This window comes from Marmota monax, unplaced genomic scaffold (assembly GCF_021218885.2).
Source record: "Marmota monax isolate L192 unplaced genomic scaffold, Marmota_monax_Labrador192_F-V1.1 WCK01_AAM20220418_F8-fsc00092, whole genome shotgun sequence".
Lineage (NCBI taxonomy): Eukaryota > Metazoa > Chordata > Mammalia > Rodentia > Sciuridae > Marmota > Marmota monax.
Window position 1 is genome coordinate 5,397,689 of NW_026692583.1, and position 25,991 is coordinate 5,423,679.

Sequence of the window (25,991 nt, forward strand, 5' to 3'; positions counted from 1 at the left end):
TACAAACAAAGATGTTGTGTCTACCGAAAACTAAAAAATAAATAATACGCACGCACGCCAGGCGAGCGCGCTACCGCTTGAGCCACATCTCCAGCCCAAAACAAAGTATTTTTAATCCTGTATTTCAAGTGCTTGTTGAAGACTTAAGATTCTGATTCATAGCGCTTTCTTACATGTGAAGGCCAGCCCCTGATGCAGGGCAGTGGTCAAACAGCCCTAGGACTGGCCCTGTCTAAATGCTGCGCTGGATACCCAGTCCAAGTTCTTAGTCACCATTCTTTTTCATCCCTAGGGACAGAGGGATTTTTTTTTTTTTTTTTAATGCAACACCAGTTTACTAACGAAATTTATTTAGCATGCTCAGATTTGGGCTTCAAACTGACCAGAGAGGCCTTTCATACTATACATGTGACTCTTCTTCTGGCAGTGGATGCATGATAAGGCAGCTTTACCAGGTGCACGAAGGACTCCTGACTGACAAGCTGATGTGCAGCTCACCATGGTTAGGACAATCTGCTTTCACCATTTTCTTGGAGCTAACTGAGCTACACTATGCACAAGCAGAGGTCTCTTCTCTACAATACCATTTGGGTTTCCTGTGAGTCTCACTGTGGCTCAACACCTAAATGCTCAAACTGCAAACAAATCTGGGGCTTAATCTACAATCCCAAGCCTTTCCATTTGGATGTCCCCAAAAGCCCTCTACATTTGCTCTTTTGAAAACAAGTAGCTACTTGGTTTCTGTGTGAAGATTCTATCAGATAAGCTTGGAGCAATCTGATTTGTTTCATTTGCTGAGCCACATGTAGGGGCTACTTAACAAGACTAGATTTTAAAGAGAAAAAACTGGACACACACTGAACTCAAGAGTTCAATGCTTAAGCATCAAAATATCAACCACTTTCAGAGACCTTGAGAAAAACAAAATGACAAGAATATGGTTTTCCAATGAAGCGTACACACATCATTTTTTGCTCTAAACTGGAGGTGGGAAGCTAGATGGGTGAAGGTTGGGAACTGAAAATATTATTTAATAAAATAATTATTTTTGCAAGCTATTGCACTGGTGGGACAGAGGTCTGGGATTTGGCAAGGAGGAGCATCTGCCTCATGAACTGATGCCCACCACCGAGCAGCCCACCACCTGCAGCCCGGGGCCGGGCCCAGGGGAGGGACGCCAGCAGACCCTGGCCTCCAGCCACACTACCTCTCTTCAGGGTACTGCATCAGACACAGCAGATAACCAGCCAAAAAAAAAAAAAAAAAAAAGGCTGAAAGAAAAGGAAAAGAAAGGACAGGGGGGAGAGGGAGTAGGGAACAGGAAAAACCTAAAATTTGGACTCAGAGGGTCTTTCAAACACTTTAATCCTTTCGTGCTGATGGTTCCTGGAGCGTCCGGGGCTGGCACTGGACCCGTTACCAGGAAAATCTGACTCTCTAAGCCAATGTGTTAAAGAAAAGGCTGCTAATCAGCTAAATAGAAACTGGAATCTGTTCACATCAAGTCTCTTTTCTCCCCCATCACCAGAGGGACACCATAGTGCTCTGAAACACACTCTTGACATCATTTGGCAGGCAACCCTGTTTTGTTGAACATGATTCATCCCTTAGGTTATTGTTTTTAATATTAGAAAGTGAGCTTTTAAATGCCAAAGAAATTTTGCAGCAGGGGGACAAAGGATATTCCAAGTGGTCTTGCTGGACCTTCCACCAACTGTGTCCACCAACTGGCTGAAAAGAAAGCCGTCCCACGGTGCTTCAGAAATGAAGCAGAGGCGTAGTGAGATCCAACTATTACCTAATACAAATCTGGGGTCTCTGTCAAGACTATGGATCTGATGGGTCAGAACTCAGGTGGGCAAAGCTACAGGGTGAGAACAGAAGAGTGTGAGCAGCACACCAACCAGCACCCTGGAGGCTGGGGGCCAGGCCTCTGCCAAAACTGCAGTCCAACTCAGACCTACCTCCTATCCATGTTGCCACTGACCATAAGGTTGGGAGGGCTGTCCCTGAGGTTGACACAAGTGAAGTCACCAAGAGTGTTACCCAGCTTTGAGAGGCAGCGTTCAGCTTCCAGGCTGTACACCAGGATCTGAAAGAGGAAGAAAAACATGCGGGTGCTCAGTGCCTCAGATAACATCCCTTCACCACTATTCAGGGCATGAGCATTCCACTCAGGTCCTGTTGAAGAAGGTGGTCTGCTGCTTCATCTCCTGACCACTTCCAGGTTATTCAAAGGAGAGGGGTAGGGCCAATACAAAAAAAAACAGGAAATGCAAAGAAAAGAAGAGAGGAAAATCTAAAGAGTAGCTCAGGCCAAGTGCAAATTCATGGGACACAGAGAGAAATGCCAAGTAGGAACATTAGGAATCCTAATTTTAGATATCCTGTGCATGGTAGGCAGGTGCTCCACCACTAAGCTATATCGCTAGCCCACGTTTCCCAATTCTTCAACAGCAAATGAAGGACGGAAACTAAGGGTCATAGATTGCTTCTGATTTAGAAGTAATGGGAACTTGAACAAGTGATGGGGAAGCTTGCAGGGATCCAGCTTGGGTTCTCTTCCTGTACTTGCACCACATAAGGTAAAAGCATGGACAGTACAAGCATCAGGAGGATGAAGCCTGTACTTAACCCTCAGATGGTTCCTTTGGACTGAACTGCAAACCCAAACCCAAACTCTTCTTCCAACTCCCCCTTGTTGCTTTGGGGAGCTCTCTTTTGTAAGGTATGGAAGCAAATAAGAAGATGCCTGAGCTCTCTAGACAGGGCATCCGTCATTCTGGAACACTTCTGTGCCTTCTCCCCTGCAAAGTTGGGGTGGGATAGGGGTAAAGGATGATTCACAAGAATCTCCCCCAAAGATCAAGTCTTTTGCTTAAAAAAAAAAACAAAAAACCTTAGCAATTCAATTCGACTTAATTTGACAAACATTAAATGCTAAATATAGATAACTGTGGCAGGTGCTGGGGACATAGTCCTTGCCCCAAAATTCAGTTCAAAAGCTGCTTCACTAATGTGAACACATACCAACTTCCGACCATACTATCTATTCTGTTAATAATGTGGTAAATATTTTAAAATCAATCACCAAACTCAAAAGTTTTAATTGTATTCTTTTGCATAGAAATTCTCCTGTCAGCAACACATGGAAATGACATGCTCTTTTCTTGTTAACCTATACATTTATCACTTACCCATGTGCAGATTTTTATGTTGGTATTGAGAAGTTAATAATAAATTAAATAGTCTCCACTTTGACAACCATCAATTTCATTGTCAGCGCACATTTTTAACAAGCCACTCTTTGGAAATTCCTGATAGTTGAAATATCACCACAATACTAATTAACCATTGCTAACAGCATTTAGAAGGAGAGATGACAATTTCAGAATTCAAAATGCCTTCTTAATACATAAAGACTAGAGAATAAACTAAAATGCAGTTAAAAACAAGTTTATGACTCAGAAAAAATTAACAATTCTAAAATAACCAAAATAAGATTATTATTCCATATAAGAACATAGAAATAACTCTATCTAGAAATTTTTTATCTTTAGCAAATAACCAAAAATCAGATAAAATCAACTCCTGAAGTGAATGAAAAAAATTAAAACAGCAACCTGGTGCTGTGTATTAATTCTGTGAGTATTTCAAAATGACCAAAAGAAGTTTTTCCCACTGGTAACTGGGGATTAAAACCAGGGGTTCTTTACCACTGAGCTATATCCCAACACTTTTTAAATTTTTTATTTTGAGACAAGACCTTGCTAAGTTGCCCAGGCTGGCCACAAATTTGCATTCCTGACTCGGCCTCAGCATGTGCTGCCATGCCTGGCTCCTAATAGAGATTTCTTCCCCCTAACTTCAGTTCAGATAAATGTCTGAACTGAAGGATATGCTATTACTCTGATTTAATCATTATACATTGTATACGTGAACTGAAATGCCACACTGTACCCCATAAATATGTACAACAACTATGTTTCAATTAAAAATATGTATAATTAGGGCTGGGGTTATAGCTCAATTGGTAGAGTGCTTGCCTTGTATGCACAAGGCCCTGGGTTCAATCCCCAGCACCACACACACACAAAAATATGTATAATTAAAAGAAGCAATATTGTGCTCCTACTCATCAACAGGAGTTTTCAATATTTTGGAATAATTTTCTTGTTTTTAAAACACTTCAACTTCTATAGCAGGAAGGTGGGTCTTCAGTCAGTAAAATAAACAAGGTAAATGCAAGCCTGGAAATCTGATATGGAGTCAATTCATATGTCTTTACTTTTTCTAGAAGTTTTTTTTTTTTTTTTTTTTTTGACAAGTAGATGAATCATCTCTGAGTGATTCAAAAAGACTCTCTGCAAATTCATCATGAAGACATTTAAGTCAGCAGTCAAGAGTCAAGTATTTTCTAAAATGTTCAATAATTCAAGGAATCAGAACTACCCAAAGAGTACCTTTATCATTGCGTTTAGTTAAAGACCACAGAGATTAGAAAACACATTACCGTCTCAAAGGCGGTTCTTCCACGTTACAAGTCCCTTAACGACCTTTACCATGGCTCCCTCCCTCCCTCCACACTCTCTCTCTTTTAATAAGGTTGAGCAAATGGGACTTCATTTTATCTGACTACCACAGACTAGTGAGATTAATTATTCATGCTCGAACTCTCTCTTGTTAAGACCATGCATTAGACTAATTTTTCTCTTTATTGCCCTAGTTGGGTGCATCTCAACCCACAGTCACTTGACTCATTCTCAGGGTGTACAGATATGCCGAAAAGAAGAAAAAAGCTACCCAGACCTCCCCAATCTTGAAGAAAGCGCTGTGCTGGTGGCCACCAAGTCAACAGATATTGTTGGGGATTTTTTTCTTTTAAGTACCAAGTGTATATTATGGGAGGACTTAAGCAGTGATCACAGAGCAAATTTTTACTGGCATCAGATGTTTCTTTAAGGATTATCCAAACAGGGCTGGGGTGGTGGCTCAGTGGTAGGGCGCTTGCCTAGCATGTGTGAGGCACTGGGTTCGATCCTTGGTACCACATATAAGTAAATAAAATAAAGGTCCATCCACAACTAAAAAAAGAAAAGGAAAAAAAAAAAGAATTATCCATAACAGCTAAACCATGCTGAGACTGGAAATGCAGGATGTTATCACAGACCCTGGGCATGTTTCCTTGCTCTCTGGCTTCCACTAGACCTAGAAGGCACAGTGTGGTTGAAAGCATTGTCTTCAGAAGGAACTTGGGCAGAAATTCCTCTATTTATGGTTTTTCCCCTTAGAGATCTTGAATTATTTCTGATAAATCCCAGCCTTAGAAACTTAACTTTCAATTTTTATCAATTATTCTTATTTCTCTGAAATCTATTTCTAAAATTTTTTTTTCTGATTTCAAATATGCTACATGTTGAATCAAATCCTAACATAACAAAATTGCTTAATAAAACAAAGTGGCAGTCTTTTGTATATCCATCTCTCAGGGAAAACCACTTTTAACAGTTTGGTATATATACTTTTAGACTTTTTATATGTGTCCAAAAACTTTCTTCTCTGCATGGATTATTATTTTACAATTTGTTTTTTCACTTGTCAGCAACTACAGTCAGATCTTATTTTAAATGGCTACATAGAATTTCTCTTGGCATATATAATTCTATATTAGTGAATATTTGGGTTGTTTCTGAATTTTTAAGATAAAACACATATAATGCTATAATTCATTCAACAGCAAGTCAAAAATATTTATTAGTCACTTTTTATGCAATATGCACTGGAATGAACAGGGATGACAGATGACGTGCAGGAGCCTCAGTCTGCTGCCAGATGAAAGAGTCTGCGCCTCTGCCAGCTGCTGCCGGCCACCAGCTGTCCTGCTCCTCTATACCCAGGACCACCTCTCTGTGGAGACCCACTGACCCACCGAATAGTTGTATCCTAGCAGCTGGTGCCTCAAGCAGCAGGGGCAGTACACTCAGAAGGGAGGCAACAACCCCAGGCCCAACATCTGGGAAGCATCAGCAGCTGCCCTGAGCGGGCCCGCATCCTCCCCATGTGACCTGGATCCTCTGGGGTGCCCAGATGTTACTTTCCAAACCATAATGGAAAGGGCTGGGAAATGGCCACTATCATTGTAATGGGGTAAGTCCAAGGCAGGCCAGTTCCTTCTTCGCTCAGCAAGAATGGGGTTTGGCACTGCAAACTCTTCCTAAATCTGGGACTGACATTACCCTCAAAAGTGAATATGAACACTTGCATCCAGAAGAAATTATGGAGCCCTGTCAGCCTAGAATTCTGATGAACAAAGAAGGGAACTTCATGCATGTTTTTTTCAAGTTTACCAAAATAGTGAAAGGCATTAGACCTACAACCAGCCAGCACCAAGTAGCACCAAGACCACCTCAGAACCCCAGCACAGCCTCTCTAAGCAGGTCAAGAGTGGGCAGGTGACTTCCTCATGAGACTGAAGCATTTTAAAAGCTTTGAGAATTAAATTTGTCCACTATCATTTTATAAAAGGAAGTAACAAAGCCAAAGGTCAGGAGACACTGGACTGAACTGAAGCAGAACAGAGGCTAAAAGGCACAGGAAGAAGACCTGATGGACAGCCTTAGAGACAACATGGTCTACCTCTCTTCCTTTCTGCTCCCTGAAAGCTCTCCTCCATCACTACCACATATATTTTGCTCTTCTGGGGGGAAAAGTCATGATCAGAAGCCAAATTCTGGAGCACAGAGCCAGTAAACCTCATGTTCTCTTTTCCCACCCACTCAAGTGTACTCTGTGCTCTCTTCTTGAAGAAGCCCTCAGCACGCAGAGTTCTCCCCTCTTGTCAGGGTGGGAGGTATTTACTGTCTACATGCTTCATCTGGTGTTCTCACGGGGCCATCTTGAACCATGCATTATCTTCTTCCAAGTCTTAAAACATGGAGGATGGGAGAGTCCCCAAGGAGACTCTGAAGTTAGGTCAGGTGCAGCTCTATTACAAACACTGCACCACACACTGGAGAACATTCTACAAGACTTAAGAGTCTAAGTAACTCCTTTGGAGTGAAACTCCTATCATTCATTCATTCCTGCAGCATGCAGCAAGGGCCCAGGATGTGCCAGGTACTATATTAGTTACACCTTCTCTGCATCTTGTTAAGTACTTGCATTGGCGTTTGGAGATAACTGGGACTCCATACCAGCCAAACACCGAAATCACCCTCAGTTAGGAACCCAATAAAGATTATTCCTTTTAATGCTTAACACATTTTTCCATGCCCAGATATTTGGCTTGTACAAAGAAACTGCTTCACCCTTCCCCAAAGAGAGGGAGGCTGCACAGATACCTGGTCATCATATCTACATTCTAGGAAACTGAAACTGCATCCAGTCCAGAGATTCCACTGCTCACAAGATGGCAAACTAACATGCCTAGAAAACAACGCTGAAAAACAGGATACGATTCTACCTGTTATCAGACAGGCCTTCAGACATTCTGTTTAACTCATAAGAAATTAAGGAAATTCAGTAGAGCCAAAAGTGACGAGAGCACTGAAATCAGAAAGGTGAGTGAACGTTAGGCCAGGGATGCACGCCAGTGTCAGGAGCCCAAACAGCTGGTGAAATGGAAGACCAAGGGTCTGGCCAACACAAAGGAAAATATTCTCCATAAAGCCGAGCCTTTTTAGGCACTTAGATAAAAGCAAGCATGGAGGAAAAAAAAATCTATCTACTGGTGGAGAGGGCTCATCTTATGGAAATCTGTCCACCTTAGCTTCAGCTCAGGGTGGACAAAACTCAAGCTGTGATCACATGTGTGCCCTCACATGAGTTCAGGCAGAATTCACACCATCTGCATGGCCAGGAGAACCCAAGCCTAGTGATTCAAGTATTTTCAGTTCAGTGACATGGTTCCAGTACCTGGCAGAATCTTCTCAGGAGGACAACCTCCACCCAGACCCCTTAAGAGACCTATAAATCAAGATCAGCCAAAGATTAGCTCACAGTTAAAAAAAAAAAAATTCCAAAACCAGAAAAAAGCAATTTATCCTAAGTGAGAGAAACAAAACCAAGCTCAATTAGGGTTGGGGTTGTGGCTCAGAGGTAGACTGCTCGCCTAGCATGCGTGAGGCACTGGGTTCGAACCTCAACACCACATGAAAATAAAATAATGTGTCCACCTATAACTAAAAAATAAATATTAAAAAAAAACAAGCTCAATTAGACTTCCAAGCATATTAGGTATTTTTCAAATAAAGAACAAAACAAGCATGTCAAAAATGTTGATAGATAACTTAGCAAAAACTTATTAAGTAGGTTTGAAAAACAAATCATAGAAATTACAGTCAATGGATGATATAAACAAGAAGAAGGATGAGTCCAAGAGGGAATCTGTGAACTGAAGACTGATATGAGGAATTACCCAGAATGAAACAGAGAGAGACGGAAAAGAGGAGCAAGCAGTGTCCAGCACTCATCTGACCTGAGCTCCAGAGAGAAATGAGAGGAAATTTCAACAGGAAAAATGGCTGGGAATTTTCTGCAATGGAAAGGAAGGAAACACAAGAAATTTATCTTCCAAAGAAGATAAATTAAAAAATAAATCCATACCTAGAGACACTGGGGTAAAATCACAGAAAATTAAAAACAAAGAGATAATATTAAAAGCATCAAGAGGAAGAAAAAAAATCCTAAAAGGGTCTGAGAGGTATGCTGGCAGCCACCTTCTCAGCAGCACCAGTGGAAGTCAAAACCAACAGTGTCTTCAAAAGACTAAGGGAGGGCTGGGGATACAACTCAGTTGGCTGAGTGCTTGCCTTGCATGCACAAGGCCCTGGGTTCAATCCCCAGCACCAAAAAAAAAAAAAAAAAACTAAGGGAAAGTACCTGTGAACCTGAACTATAAAAGACAGGAAGATTACCTTTTAAAGATGAAATAAAAATGTTTTTGGATTAAAACACTGAGAGCACTTGAGGCCAACAGATCCTCACTAAAAAACAACAACAACAACAAAAAACCTTTCAAAGGAAGTACTTTTGGGAAACAGAAAACAATTCCAGAAAAACATTCTGATGTGCTGGAAGGAGTACTGAACAAAGACTCAAGTAAATGTGCTAGAAGTAGACAAATCCTGGCTCCTTCCAACAAAAATAATACATAACACTGGTTGGGGGTTCAGCAGAGTAAACACTCTCCAGTCTCTAGTCATTGTTCCAAGCAATCAAACACCATAAATAACAACGAAAATACTATAAAACAAGGAAAATGTACCATGATCACAAAGATGGCAGACGCACAGGGCATGCTTCATGTTCACACCATACTGTGTGAATGAACACTTCTCTGGATACCTGCACCATGCCTGGCACACGAGAGGGGCTCAGTATACATCTGATAAAAGAATGCACAGATGCGTAAGCCCTGCACACCTGTGTGGACCTGTCCAGTACAGGCAGGTGCCACACTGCCTTGTAGTAAAGACAGGCTTCACGAATACAAATGGAATGTTAAGTCAATCAGCTGTCCACCAGTGGCAAGGCATGGAGCTGCTTCCTGAGTGGCAAGTAAAGTTTCATTCCAGTCTTGAAGTATGAGACTAGAAACACTCATTAAAAAAAAAAAAGTACAAAACATATAAAAGATAAAGGCCTATAAATCTTTGGGGTAGAATCTACTCATGTAAACCACTAAAATTCTAATTCAATGTAACTATGATCCAGAGAAATGTGAAATTTAACTACAAAAAATGCACTATCTATGTATCATTGCTCACACACAAAGCTAAGTGAAAGCTTCTGTAAATTCATAGATGAGCTAAGATTTTAAAAAAAGGATGAGAAAGATGGACAATTGAGGAGGGAGAGGGAGCTAGTGAGAAAAGAGTAAATCATACACAAAACAGCCAATAAAAAAATAAAAAAGCAGTTAATATACATGAATAATGGATGTCTGATTTAAAAGCAGTTTACTCCGATATGATGTAATTTTTGACAATCAGCCAGAGAGACTATTTTGTAAGTCCTTGCCAGAGATAAGTCATAGCATGAGGCTTGGTAACACGGCCATATCTGTGAACATGTGGAAAATGACTTTCACCACCGTCCCAAAGGTGACTTTCTGTTGGCAAACAGAACCTCGCCTCTCAGGTGCACTTAGCAGCAGCGACCAGCAAGATGCAAGGACTGAAGAGATGGCTCCCTGAATGAGCACAGGTCCCTGAAACGTGCCCCCCAACAGTTTCCATGACATGCTTCTGGCACAGCACACACACACTCAGCACAGAGGAAGGAGCAGCCTGGGCTGCTTTCATGTGTAAGTTTTAATTGGAGTGACAAGCCCACAAGGCCAAGATATTTCAGGGACGAGACGGTGCTGCTGAGTGTCGCCAGGCTCTGGGTAGGCCAGGCCTGTATGAGCTCCCCACCACGTGCCAGTGCACCTGCAGCCCCCGCTGTTCCAGGACTGGACTCTTCCCGGGGAGGCAGTGCCAATCATGCAGGCTGTGCCAAATGCAGGCTTTGTGATGTGGGCAGATGTCTACAAAGGACCAGAGCAAAGCCGAACCAACACCTATTGTGACCTAAGCCTGAAAGGAACCTAGGGAGCAAAAGTGTTCCCAGGGGAAAACCAGGCAAAAGTCACCCAGCCGTCTCTCAACTGCCTCCCTCCCCACTTCGTCTCTACCATGCAGAAGGTGCAGGGCCCATAAAGGAAGCCAGCTCTGCTTTGCGGAGTGAGAAGAATGCGGCTCTGCTTTGCTTCAGAGATCTCTTTAGTCCCTGTCCCAGTGCTAGGAAAGGATAAGAGGTGTGACCACAGAAAACTGGTGGACAGTTACATAAATGAAGAGGGGTGCCCACTGCCCGAGTGGTGGGTCGAGGAGGAGATAATGACTATGCATCTGCACATTCTCCTCTCATACTTTCACCGCGCTTCGTAATAAGGAGCGCATGCAGTCTCCAAACACTCTACAATTACCCACGTTTATACGGTCCCCAGGAGAAAGAGTTATTATTAAATCTATGCTTTGGGAGAAAACTGGCTGAAAACTATGACATGAATTCTTTAAAATTTAAAGGAGCTTAAACATTATTTTAAAATGAAAATATTACAAGTGAGCTGCTTATAATATAAAACTACCTGTAAGTCTACAGACTTAATTAACACAGAATATTAAATCAGTTTGGTTATCAATTTTCTTTTGATTAGAATGGTGACTTCTAGCTTAGCCCCAAGTGAGGTGGACAAAGGCTTGGAAGAGGGTAGGCAGGCAGAATGTTACTAAGGTCAGATCACTGAAATAAATGACAGTTTGGGGGGGGGGGCCTGAAAATTGCAGTATATAACCAGAGCCTTTGGTGTAGGACAGACAGTCCACCCCTAAAGTCTCCTTACCCCTGAGGCCTGGCCACCTTTAATCACATGACATAGTACACCATGGCATCACCGAGAGCTGCTTGACAGTGTTTGATACATACTGTTCATAACATCCAGCCTTTCACTCAAATTCTCTCTGAATATCACTCCATTTGAGTCTCACACCACCAACAGGGAGACAGAAAAATACTATTATCTTCATTTTATGCATTAAGAAACTGAGGCTTCAATAATTTTAAATAACTTGCCCCAAATCATACAGGTAACAAGGCAGCCACAGCAGCCCGAGGCACAGCCCAGGGGTCTCAGTCCTGTATCAGTGTACTCTCATATCTTTTCCCAATTCCTGTCAAAAATGGTTATTAATAGCGGCTGATATTCACAATGTTCTCCTACACACTCGACCCTGTAATAATGCACCATCTATCTGACCCCCACAATTCTATAAGGTGAGTGAAAGATTTCACTTGTTGTACCTACAACGAAGTGAAGCTAGAGAGAGGGCAAACCTTTACCCAGCTCTCAAGTTCTGGAACCAGGACTGAAACCTGGACAGGTGGCCTTCAAAGCTTGTGCTCTTTAAATCTCCACCACAGACTACTCAAAAGGTGGTCCAGAGCAGCAGCCACAGCAGCTATGGGCACACCGCAGACTGCAGTTCTCAGGCCCTGCCCAGACATACTGAATCAGAAGCTCTGGGTGGACCAATGATCTCTATTTTAATCCTGTGGATTCTGATGTTCCCTAATGTGTGAAAACCCCTTCAAACCTTTGGGGCTGAAAAAGAGTTGCAGGCACAGGAGAGCTTAGTGTTACTCAGCTCTAACTGCCCACTTTCTGCCTCCTGACTGCTGCTGTCTGGTTAGGCCACAATGCCAGGCAGTAACCACAACATCCAAGTGTGAGGTGCAGGTCCTGTGTACTGCAAAAGCTCAGACAGGGCAGCTCGGAACAGCTGGTGAGGTTCTTCTAGTAGGTGGGACTCTGGATGGGAGGGAAAGAGGGACTGCTACTGTAGTCCCTGGAAGGGAATGAGCACAGCACATTCACACTGCACCTCCCTGGCTAGATCAAGGGCTCACCTTACAAATGAAAGGCTGGGAGCCAACAGGGGGCCTTGCCCCCCAGGGTTTTGACGGCCACATTGAAGGCAGACATGAGGGTCTAACCATAGTCCTCAGCATGTGGCCATAACTTCAATAAAACCTAAAATGGGCACAAGACAGAGCACTTATAGGTGCCCATGAGCAAAGCCCGGGAAAGGGGGAAAGGGCACAGCAAGTGAGGGAGGGGCTCACAGAAGGAATGCTACTCAGGAAGTATTTTTTTTTTTCATGTCATTTCCAATATGCATTTTAAAACTTATTGTGAAGGTGAGAAAAGAGTTCACAAACCAAGTGCAGAGGCCACCTGTAAGTAGAGTAGGTAGAGCCTAGGCCAGAGTCCTAACGTACAAAGATCTAAAGAAAGCTGGGTTTAGAATTGGGGTCAGGCCCAGTCAGTTGTCCCTTATTGAAGGCACAGTTCCTGAGCAGGACCAAGGAGTGGTGACTAGAAGCTGGGTCACTGCACAGCTGCTCTGGCCTGGGACACACCTCCTAAGACTTGAGGCCTCATTTTTACAAACTATAACCCTCTTCCTCCTCTGGAGTTCCCAGCTTGGAATGTGATCAGTGGAACGTGGGCTGACCTGGCGCTTTTCTTTGTCTGTCTACAAGGGGTTTGCCCTGGAAATTAAGAAGACACCAAGGGAATGCTTTGAAGAGTAACTTTGCATCCATTAGAAGGACTCATCTCTGCGACTCAATAATTGATGTTACTTACAAAGGCCACTCTCTAACACAGTGCCTTATACAGAAGACTGAAGTGTTGGGTAAATTAATAAATCATATTCACCTATGCACTGGATTAAAAGCAAAGTTCTCTATAATACTGTGTTAGTCTAGTTTAAAGTGCTATGTGAATTTGAAAACAGTGAACTATTTTCTGTGGGACTGAAATTCGAACTCATGTAGGCCATTTCTGTGGGCCTCTTTCTCTTGCTCTCTTCCAAAACAACATCATCGGCTGCAACTGTCTGAATGTGTGGGAAGCACACAGCCCACTCTATGGCAGTACTGTTTTCACTTTGGCGATAAAGACAAACCATGGCTAATGGAGAAACACACTGGTTTTTAACACTAAAAAAACCTAGTTGCTGGCTGGGCAATATTTACTCTGTGATTCTTCTGGCACAAAAAACCCAAAGCCATCTCCATCTGTGCAGGTCAAATAAATGCAACAGTCAACTCGCAGTTTACATCCTCCAGTGAGGGAGGGATGGTGCAACAGGAAGGAACTTTCACATTAATAACCATGGAAGCCATTAGAAAAATTGGGCCCTAAATAAAACTCTTAAGTTTAACTGAAAATCCAAATGAGAAGAAAGACAATGAACATCATAAATACACTTCAATGTAATGGTTTTATAAACTTGCTCAGAGCCTCAAGAATACTAATTAGTTTCTTTAAAAATTAGAAAATTATACAAACATCACTGGCATACAAAAACCACACTAGTGTAAGTGCAGACAGGAGACATCTGGGACATGGTGCCAGCCTCTCCAGGAAGGCTTCGCGTTACAAAGGCTTCCGAACTGCACCATGAGTCGGCCATTCCCGTTCACTTACTGCACCTGTTCTGCCTGGAAGCTAAACTGGCCCAACCCTTTCTATTCGGAGCGTATCTTTTCAAAACAATCCTCAGGAAAATGAATCCTGTGAAGACGCAGGGACTGCTATCGCTACAAGCGTGGCTCCACACCTGCTCAAGGTTACCAATGCCCCAGCCGGCCTGGACCCCGGGGCTGCCTTTCCACATGGAGTTCCCTCTGGTGGGCCTGCTGCTTCCATCTGCACTGCCCTGCAACAGGCTTTGCCTGACAACTAAGCAACCCCATAAGTGGTGGGCGTGGGAGATGAGGGAGGAGCCGGAGAAGTACAGAGCCCCAGCCACGTGCAAGGCACATTACTTACAAACTGAATGAGTAACTTGCCTGAGGTTTGTCTGACTCCAAAACCCTTCCTTGCATGTCCCCAGTGGTGATATGACTACCTTACCTGTAGCTGACTGTTAACTTTCCTTGTACTTACTTTTTATAACTTTCTCACTCCCTTCCAGACTACTAGAGATCCAAAAGCACTCTTAGTTTCTCTAAAAAGTGATAACATTCTAAGAAATACTTTCTGCAGAAAAACCTGCCATGGTTTTATAGAATATCAGACCCTCACAGGCCTCTAAGCTGGAAGACTTTTTGCTCTGTCTTGAGAAATCCTATAGATCTATGGAGGTGCTTCATGGTTTTCACTATAAGTGAGGAGAATTACATTTATTATTATTCATTATAAGCAACATACCTGCAATGATATCAATTATGGATATCATTTTAATATTAAAACATGCATAAAAACATTTCAATGTTCATTTATACAATTTTTTATCACTACAGAATTCACCAAGTTCATTGAGAAGGTCTTAGGAACATCCATCCATCCCAATCTGGAGAAAACCACCTTTATATTGCTAAGTCACACTCAAGAACCACAAGGGGTGTAATCCATGAGACAGATGTCATATTTCATTCATCTCTATGTCCAGCACCAACTAGACATTTAGCACAGAGCAAGTGCTCAGTCAGTATTTCTTAACAACGATATAACCTTAACAATGGATTCTTTTGATTGTATCACTCATGGTCTCCATGAGCTATTTTTCTAAACTTCTTCAAGAAGAAAATAGAGTTTTAAAGGTTTAAAGTGAGCAATAAAATTTAAATAAGATATTCATTTTATGAACTTTCAACTTTATAACTATTCATCCTGCTTGTAAAATACCATTTTTATTCTCCTCTGGAATGGAATCTTGAACAAAAGACAAGATGGCTCTCCTACTCTGGAGTAGGTATGAGAGAACAAGGCCACAACCTGAGCACTGTGCTTCGGACTCCAAAGGCTCCCCAGACAAACATTTCAACTCATGACTAGTGCAGGCAACCAATCTGGGGTCCTTCGTGTCCGTGGATGGGGAATGATTATCATAAGAGACGTTAGCAATTATTTTCCAGTGTGATGTAAGCTGAGGCAGCAGCGCCAAGCAAGCGTCCTTGTCAAACACAGTCCAGCCTTCTGGATGACTTCACTCACATTTTCCTGATTAGGATGCGTGCCACGTGCTGCTTAATACAATCTGCCATCAAATGCCAAGTACTTCAGAACTAAATTAGAAAATACGTCCAAATACATAGAATGATGCTAAGAGCCCTAAGTGGATCTCGCTTTGCCTTTATGAGGCATGAGACTCATCGTCAACATAATGCTCTTCAAGGAAGCAATTCTCTCTTCTAACCCTCTACCTCTGAGAGCAAAATTTAATTCAGGCAACAAAAGAATTAATAAAGATGATATGCTATCATAAATATGGTTTCATAAATGAAAGTATTTTGACAGATTCAGTAACTATGAGACACACACACACAAAAAAAATATTTAAAAGGATGTTTGGGTACAAAGGGCCACGTTAACAGAGTTCACAATGCTCTTTGCAATGCAGCATGACGAAGAGATGGAGCCAGAGTTAACTACTGTTACATTAATTTTCTTTTACAATCACATGCCACTCAGCAACAGCTACCTTTAAGGTCATTTATACACTGAAGTCTGAGAATCCAAGAAGGCAACTTCAAAACTTAACTATCGGGCTGGGGCTGGGGCTCAATGGAAGAGCATTTGCCTAGCATGTGTACGGCACTGGGTTTGATTTTCAGTACCACATATAAATAAATGAATAAAGTAAAGAGCTCCATCAACAATTTTAAAAAATATATTTAAAAAACACTATCAGGGAAGGAGGGGACAGGGCTAAAGAGTGACAGTGATCAAATTATACTGTCATATTGTGCACATATACAAATGTGTAATAACAAATTCCATCAATATATGCAAGTATAATGCTCCAATAAAAAAATGAAAAAACAACAACTATTTTTGCCTAAAAGTAAAAGACTTTCAAGCAGTACTTTTCAACAATACCACTTACTTACAAGACACAGGAACTGATGATAAATACCAGTTTCCTGTCCAACCATTCTTGCCAGCATCAACATGACCCTTAGAGAAGAAACAGAAGCAATGGACTCCACAACCCATTTCAGAAGCCCTGAACTACTCAGGATCCTCCAGCAGTAGATGAGTTCAGTACTATGCCACAGGGAACAGGAAAAGTTGAAACCACTTAATCACCAACCAAAGAATCCAGGAATGTGGGTGCTGGACAGGGGACCAAAGACCCAAATGTCCAACCTCGATTTATAGGGGAGAGATTACCATCTTAAAAGAATCATAGACTCCCTCAAAGACACTGAATACGCCAGCGAGGGACATGCATCAGAGTGTAGCTTTTCCCACTGTAAGAGCAGCCTGACAGGACTGTCAGACCTGCTGCACTGATTCCAGGTGAAGCCAGGTGGTCTAGTCATTCCTCTGAAAAACAGAGCTGTAAAATAATTACACAAAGGACAGACAAGACAAGTCACATCTCAGCACATCCTTCCTGGCCTCATATTACTGTAATCCTTCTATGAAGCCAAAAGGAGGAAAGGTATCAAGGAACTGCCAGGGGAATGGGATGCATTGCTACCCACCAGTCTCCAACATATAACTTCTGTGGAGGGTAACAGCTGTCAGAATTACCAAGGCACACATCCCTTTGACCAAGCCAGTCTCCTCTGAGGAATTAATCCTGCAAATGCATTCATGTAGACCAAGTGTTGCCTGCAATACAAAAGACTGGGAACAATCAAACATTCACCAAAGTGGAGCTAGCCAGATTCACCAAGGCACCTCCATAAGGTGCAATACTATGATGTTCCCCCGCAACAAAGAAAAGAACACCAGCAAATTCTGTGTTTCACTGCATAATCAATTGTTGCCACTGCAATAAAGCATATTTACAGGTATTCCTTGCATCCTAATCTTGTACCAAAGACAATTTTGTAATAAATGATTTTAAAGTAATATCATCACAGGGCTGGGGTTGTGGCTCAGTGGCAGAGCATTTGCCTAGCATATGTGAGGCACTGGGGTCAATTCTCAACACTGCATATAAATAAATGAATAAAATAAAGGTTCATCAACATTTAAAATATATTTTTTAAAAAAGTAATATCACAGTTTTTTTTAAAGCTTTACATAATGGTCACACCTCACTTCTTTGGAAAAAAAATTTTGGCATAAAATCTGTGATGATGATGATGATGCAGTAAAATACAGTTCTTTATTATCTCCAGAGACGGGGTACAAGGAAAAGCAAGGTGCAAAACAAACATACAGTATTTTTACCATTCACATTTTTTAAAAGGGAGAGTTCACGTAGAGTAGAGTACCCAGGAGTACACGAACCACCTCTGTAAGGATACACGAGGAGCTGCCAGCAGTGATCTGGCTCTGGGAAGAGAAACTGGGAGGCAGGCTGAAAGCAGCGGGAAGGAGCCTGCCCATAGCACACCCTTCCCCTCCTGTCTTCTGGTTTCTGAATCAGAAGACATTTAAAAATCTGATATTTAAAGAAAGGGCAAAAATAACAGCCATTTTTATCTATGACTTTATGTAGCCAAAGAAAATGCTGGCAAACCCAAGTGTGGCCCCTTAATTCTGACCCCTGAAACCCAAGTGTGGGAACTCCTGCCCCAAGGGCAAACCCAGACTGCAGAGCACTAATTCAGCCTTTTCCACTGAGCTGGAGAGGACTAAAACCCAGCTAGACTCACAAGCCTTTCTCTAGAGATTAAGCAGACAAGCTTTTGCTAAATTACTTTGTTTCTTCTCCTTAGAAAACTTTTATTAACAGAGCTTGCTTGGTTGCTTGACAAGTACCAGTTTGTGAAAATCTGTGTGTAATGCTGTTTTAACACTCCAAAGCCAGGAACACACTGGTGCTCAGTGAGTATTATGATGCATACACAACAGACTGGCCAGTAACATACATGACTGGGTAGATCTGAACCATTATTACCCGATGCTTATGCAGCTGTGGTGCCTATAACATGCTAATGTGGTCAGCATACGGTGCAAGGACATTTTCTACCTAACAGTTACCACCACCTCTGGAGTGCTTCTACAGTTAGGGAGAGCTAGGTTCTTGGCTAAAATTCTATCTCAGCATTTGCTTTTACTATCTACTTTTATCACAGTTATAATCAATAATGCACTACAGCTAAACCCCAGTTCTGTATCAGGTACAAACAAAGATAAACTAAACCCTCTGTTCTCACAAAGCATTCATGTGAATCCTAGATATACAGGCCAGAGGCACAGACACAAACCCCAGTGTATCCATGGCTCCAGGCAAACTCCACTGCTAATTGTCTCTCACCAACCTCATAAAATGTGCCCAACTCATGTTGCCAGGCAGAAGCACAGACATAGCCAAAACATGGTAGTCACAAGCAAAACGACTCTGAGCCTTACACATGAGACTATTTGGGAATTATGACATTACATTATAGAATAGCAGGATGACACTAAAATTTTACAGAGCCACCCGTTACATGGCTTAACTCACATGGAAACTGTACCCCACAATGCTTAAAAAATATAAGTTTTTTTCTGAGGAAGCAGAATATCTATTAGAGTCAAGCAGATGGAAAGTGATATAGAGGAAGCTTTGCATCCATCTTACTCTGGAACGGGTAGCATTCATGATGGAGACTCATCTCAACACAAAACTCTTATCAGCCAATCACTCACGCAAGGATCTGGAGTTTGGTGTCGTGCTCACAAAACATTTGGATGACTAAATGCTACTGACAGTCTTCCAGTTGATATTTTAAAACATCTGTACAAAAAACTTTCTGCCACTCCTAATTTTAAAACAACAATGAAAAATATCAGGTAGTAAGTTATTTGAAAAGGAGGATAGGAGGGAAAAAGAGGAAAGATCATGAATTGAAATCAATTTTCATGCATGTATGAGTTTGTCAGGTTGAACCCAACTACTATGTGTAATTATAAAGCTCTAATTTTAAAAAAAAGTTATTTGAGAGACTACATAATTTTATTTTTTTAATATTTATTTTTTTAGTTTTTTAGGTGGAACCAATATCTTAATTTTATTTTCATGTGGTGCTGAGGATCGAACCCAGTGCCTCCCACATGCCAGGTGAGTGCACTACCACTTGAGCCACATCCCCAGCCTGGAGAGACTACATAATTTTAAACATGAATTTTATTAAAATTAATGTATTAGCCAACTGATCTCATAATTAATGATTTTAAACAGGCTGAAAATTTTGAGAGTCATCAAAAACAAAAACAAAAATAAAAACAACAACAACAAAAAAAAAACACCTGCTTACATCTGCATCTAAAGGATCCTTCCAGAGATGTGAATGTAGCTCAGACAGTGTGCCTAGTACCCACGAGGCCTGGGGTCTGATCCCCAGCACTGCAAAGAAAAGGAGGGGAATCCTTCCAGTCCAATTTTATGCTGAACTATCCCTTTAACATTGAGTTTCTCAAATCTATTCACTACAATTGTCTCTTTATAGTAATAAATCCATTCAATAGGACCTGCTGGATGAAAAATTTATTAAAAGTTTGAAAAGAGGTTGGGGGTGTAGTCAGTCCATGCTTAGCATGTGGGAAGCCATGGGTTCCATTCCCAGCACCACACACACACACACACAAAAAAAATTAAACTGGATTGAAAATATGAAAAAATTGGGCTAGGGGTATAGCTCAGTGATAGAATTCTCACCTAGCATGTATGAGGCCCTTGGTTTGATCCCCAGTATCACAATTTAAACAATATAAAAAAGGCCTTTCAAAAATATATACGAAAAATTTAAAAATAGTCTCTTTCTCAATAAGTGAGCTTACCAGTATCAGAAAATAAAGTCCAGAGCATAAAAAAGGAAACTGCCTTAGAACTCCAATTCTTGCTCCTTCCCTCTTCACAGGAAGATGAAACTCAGGAGTTTTGGCACCACGGACTTCCCAGCCACAGTGCATCAGATCTGCTCCAGCCCAACAGGCTGACCCCAGCACCGAGGGCAGCCTCCTCACAGAGATTTCAGTATGCCACACATATTTTCTCAGTCTTCTGGGGTGAAGAATATGTGATTAGAATTCAGGATGCTTCAATTCTTGAGTACTGACTAAGCTGTAAAAATAGGGGCACGTACATAAATGACCTTACAGGTGAAATACAAAGGATGTGAAAATCACCACCAGAGACCAGAGTCCAACTGAGGGGTAAAAATAACTACTCAGCACGGAGGGATAATTAACTCTCCTGTGCTAGGGACTACTGCTTAAAAGCTTCACATGTATCTTTTCATTTAGTCCTGCAACAATGGAACTCCATTTTATAAATGAGGAAAACAGCATAAAGAGGGTAAGCAACCTGCCCAAAGTCACACGAGGTAGTAGGCGAGAGAACGGAGCTGTGCATGTACAGAACCTCGTTCTTTCTATAGTCACATACTGCAATGTGGAAAGGAGTCTCCTTCCTTAGGAGAAGTCTGCTGCCAAAGGAGTCCTTGGCTTCAGATGTTCCTTCCCAGGAATCCTACCAACTGCCAGCCGTGATGGGAGCAGACAAATTGGAAGAAACACAAAACCAAACAAAAACTTCATTTCTTTCTCCCCGATCCCACAAAAGCAGAGTTCTATAAATCAGCTTGGTCTACAGTCAGAATAGTAAAAAACAATGGGATAATGAAATTTAGTCATCATTCAAAGAATTTCAACTAAAAATGTGTCTCTCTGCATCTCACTCAAAGAGTACCAGAAGGTAGTTTGATACCCTGTTGGTGAGAATGTAAATTTTGATGCAACCTTTCTAGAGTGTAATTTGGCAATGTCCGTCCACATCTCAATGCACATCCTACAGATACACCACACAGGATTGTTTTCAAGTTGCAACATGCTGTGCAGCATTGCCAGTGACAGCCAAAACAATGAAAGCAAGGGAAAGGATAAGCAGCCTGTGGACCGTGAACACACACTGGATCTGGGTAAGAGAGCCTAGTATACTGGACCATGAAATGCTCTCTGAGGCATGGTAATGAGTGAAAACACTGGATACAGAATAGCATGAATATTATCAATACTATGATCTCATTCCTACAGATATGTTTTTAGTAAGCAAATGTACCTATCTATGAATTAAACTTCACTATAAGAATATAAAAAAATTACTAATGGTTTCTTCAGTGCAGTGGGGTTGAAAAAAGGGAAAAGAAAGGAAATAATCACTTTTCACTTTGTATCCTTGGAAGTGCTTGAATTTTTTTCCTAAGCGGATATAATTGCCCTAATACATCTGAAAAGAAATAAGATCAGCTTTAATTTTTAATTGCTTTGTGAAAAATAAAGTCTGTCTTGCTTTTTGTTAATCGTGCATCTTTCTGTACCTTGTTTCCTTCATACACCCATCCTAGACTCTTTACACCAAAAGCCACCTGGTTGGCTGAGACATCTAAACATGTGACAGGCTGGCCGTAGACATAATGGAGGGTTCTGGCTGAGTCTTCAGCTTTTAGCAGGTATACCAGGTCTCCAGCAGTGGCCACTGCCACAGGGTACCTTCCAGTATCTGGAACTATTTCAAGGTAGTCAACCTGTTGAAGGATAAGAGTTGTTTAGTCCTACAATGTCCTCCAACATGGTCAAAAATAGCAAATTACTTCTATACATCAATAAAAAGACCAGCAACCCAACAGAAAAAGACAAGCAAAGGGACTGTTTACAGAAATGAAACACCGTTTTTATTTATTTATTTATTTATTTATTTATTTATTTTGTGCTTATTCTTATCTTTATTTAATTTTCCTATGTAGGATTTCAGATAACTAGAAAATGAATAAAGCCACTAAACCAACACCAGTTTCTCTGACTTGATTCTGATGGGAGTAGCTGGGGTCTGGTAGATTTGCATGAGCCATGGAGAAAAGAGAATAGCAATCACCCCTCAACATTATCATGCCCAGGTATTCCTGCTGGGCATTCAGAACTCATTCTTACCCACTTCAGTGGTTTGGATCTGGAATGTTCCCCTAAGGCCCTTGTTAAAGATTTGGTTCTTAGCTTGACACTAATGGGAAGTGGTGGAATCTTTAAGAGGTGGGACCTAGTGAAAGGAATTTAGGTCATTGGGGGTGTGCCCTCGAAAAAAACTGTGGGACCCCTACTCACTTTTTCTTTGCTCCCTGGCTTGTGATGTAAACAGAATTTGAAACACCGTTTTTTAAAAAAATATTTTTTTAGTTGTAGATGGACCCATTTATTTATTTATTTACTTTTATGTGGTGCTGAGGATGGAACCCAGTGCCTCACATGTGCTAAGCCAATGCTCTACCACTCAGCCCCACAAACAGTTTTTGCTCAAATGAAATGATGTTCATAGTGAAAGATACACAATACACCCCTGAAAAGTAAAACACGGAGTGAAAACTCATTTTTCACCTGACATATCAGTGAAGATCAGTAAGTCTAAGAACACATTGGGTTGGGACACTCATGTTTATGGTTACCACTTGCTATTGGTGGGGATAAAATCTGGTCCAGCTCATCAAAGGAAATCTGACAATTCTTCCAAAATGTCAAATGAACACACTCTCACACCCAGCAAGTCCACTTCTGAGAATGTACTTGTAAATAAACCCATATGCAAAACAATTGTGGGCAATGTTATTCATTGCAGTGCTATTTTGTCATAGCTAAAAACTGGAAAAGTTTCAACATTCACTATCAAAAGACTAATTAAATAACTTAAAATACATCTATATGGGGCTGGGGATGTGGCTCAAGCGGTAGCGCGCTCGCCTGTCATGCGTGCGGCCCGGGTTCGATCCTCAGCACCACATACAAACAAAGATGTTGTGTCCGCCGAGAACTAAAAAAATAAATAAATATAAAAAAAAAAAAAAAAAAAAAAAAAAAAATACATCTATATATTGAGATACCATGCAGTCACAGAAGAAAGCATGAAGATATTTTTTATAAACTGATACAAATGGGATACCTCCAAGATAAATCTGAAGGAGAAAGTAAGGATGCAAGCAAGGTAAGAGGATTTCTAGTGTGCTAATGTGTGTAAAAGACGGGGACAGAGAAGTATACAATGCATGAACCTTCCCACAATTTCCCTCCTTCAGGGAGGGAAATGGGCTGTGAGACTAGGTGCCAAGGGGACTGCCCACTGTTAGTGTTTCCCAATGTGTCTTTTAAATTCTGAACTGTGAGGGTATACTAGCTATTTGAAACAAAACAAAATATATTTTTATTTTTGTACAAGAAACCAAGAAAATAAATTCATTCAGTGCAAAATTAACAAAACCACATTTTAACAAATTTGTGTAAATGCCATAAATATGTTACAAAAAGGTTAAAAAAGATTATCTGAGTTAACTGCTATCACCCAGTTTCCATGTCAGGCAATGATTCCAAATGATTTCATTTGGCCACCCAGGGGTAGGAAGCCAGCATTTCAGTACTCCAGACTACACTAGACTACACTAGACTACACTAGCGCTAGCGCTTTCTCTAATTTGCACGGGATGAGGAACCTTTCAAAAATTATTTGCTTTCTTCTATTCTTGAGGGGCACATTTCTTTCTAGTGCAGTTCACACCAAGTTTTCCCTCCTTGAATAAATTATGAGAGCATGAGTGCTGAAGGTGAGACACACTGTGTAATTATGAAAATCCACGGTGTAAAAGAACAGCACTGCCCTGACAGCATACCAAATGAGTTCAAAATCCTGAATTCTGAAGACTGTCCAGAGGAGCTTGAAAGACAGTAAACATCCGGGTCACTCTACTAATCCTTGGGCTCAACCATGTAAGTAGCAGCCCAACACCCTGAGCCATGGGTCCATCACAAAGGACGGATGCTCCAGGCTAACACTGCAAACCTGGGAACACTGCCACTGCTATTCAGGAAGCATGTCTGGGGAAAAAGAAAACGTTCAGCTTTCTGGGCTGGGGAGTACTTTTTCTACGGATACCCAGCACACCCTGTGGCACCTCCTTACCCAGGGTAAGAAATAGACATAAAAATGTATTATAACACACACCTCCAACAATGCTTCATCTCTTTTCTAAAACTCACTCCTCATTTTCCTAAAGTGGACATTCCAAGTCCAGCCATTTAACTTCATCTTGACATTGGATTTTTGACAGACCAAAAGGCTCAGATTGACAGTGGTTGTGCCATTTGCTGGGAGCTGTAAAGTACTTCAAAAAGCTTCCAGTCTATGCCAGGACACCTTATTGCCAAGGCAGGATTTATACCTTATGGGGGATTCGCATTTTTTTTTTAAATCAGGAATTGAATCCAGAGGCGCTTAACCAACAAGTCATATCCCCAGCCCATTTTATTTTTTATTTAGAGATAGGGTCTCATTAAGTTGCTTATGGCCTTGCTAAGTTGCTGAGACTGGCTTTGAGCTTAGGATCTTCTTGCCCCAGCCTCCCAAGCCACTGGGATTACAGGTATGTGCCACTGTGACCAGCTTGAATCTTAAATAATCATCTTAGTTCATATAATTATTGCTGGTCTATAGTGTCCTTCAGTCAGAGACAAAATAATAAGCACTGTGGTAGTTTACATAATAAAGAGAGATATTGTACTTTCATTTTTTTAAATAAAACCCCAAAGATAAGATGACAGCATCAGGCAGTTTGCAGGGAATACTACTCCAAACTGCAGAGACCTAATCCTTTTTTGGGTGGGTGGGGGGCTGGTACCAGATATTGAGCTCAGGGACATTAACCCTTGAAGGGACAAGAAGTCTGAGGAAGTGAAATATTAATGCCTTGGCTTTTAAGTTATTCAAATTTAACAAGATTTCTACCAGAGAGAAAATTGAGAGAGATTAAGGGCTGGTTCTAGGTTAGGCCATCAATTCATTGTTCAATGTTGGCTTTTCTGTGCACTCTCCCAGTTAGTGCCAAAATCCAGTTTGTTTACATTAAATCCAAATTCAGCACGGATACTTCCTTCCCACAAAATCATCTCCATACAAAATCAGATTCTCATACAACTGCACTCTGAAATAAGCTCTATGTAAAGATTCCTTAGCTGGCTCAGCTTCATATGTAACATCCTGGAACATGGCTACCCAATTAACACTGACTCAAATCTATTTTCACTCAAGAGTTGCTCTTAATCCCAGGTTTGACAACCTTAGGACAAAGAAAGTGTAGGATGAAAACCTTCCTTCCATATGGACCTGGACAGCACTGTTGAACTCATTTTCACTTCTGCATTCAGCCAGAAACTGATCTCAGACTTCCAGGGGTGAGCAGAAGTCTACCATTTTAGTCTAGAGGAGGGTGAGGACCACAGTGATGAGAAACTCTGGTCCTGAAATCAGTCCTGAGGTTGGCATATTTGGGGTTTTCTTTCTGCAGTACTGGATCAAATTCAGGGCCTCCCACAGGCTAGACAAGTGTGCTACCACTGATCCAGGCGGCCCATCCCTGAGATTTAAACCACAACTTCTCAGCTCTGGGGCTAGGCAATTCACCTTAAGCCTCTCCTGGATTCTGGGTAAATGGAGAAGATAATACCAACTATT

At 41.4% G+C, this 25,991-nt stretch overlaps 1 protein-coding gene across 1 annotated transcript in view; it reads right to left on the reverse strand.

The window, feature by feature from the left end:
• Fbxw8 (F-box and WD repeat domain containing 8) overlaps window positions 1–25,991 on the reverse strand; it is a 107,196-nt gene that overhangs the window by 13,122 nt on the left and 68,083 nt on the right. Inside the window, exons 7-8 of the mRNA XM_046446231.2 lie at window positions 21,823–22,029; window positions 1,965–2,092 (exon numbers count right to left, since the gene is read on the reverse strand). Of these exons, the coding sequence (XP_046302187.1) occupies window positions 1,965–2,092; window positions 21,823–22,029 (335 nt within the window). The remainder of the gene's footprint in view (window positions 1–1,964; window positions 2,093–21,822; window positions 22,030–25,991) is intronic.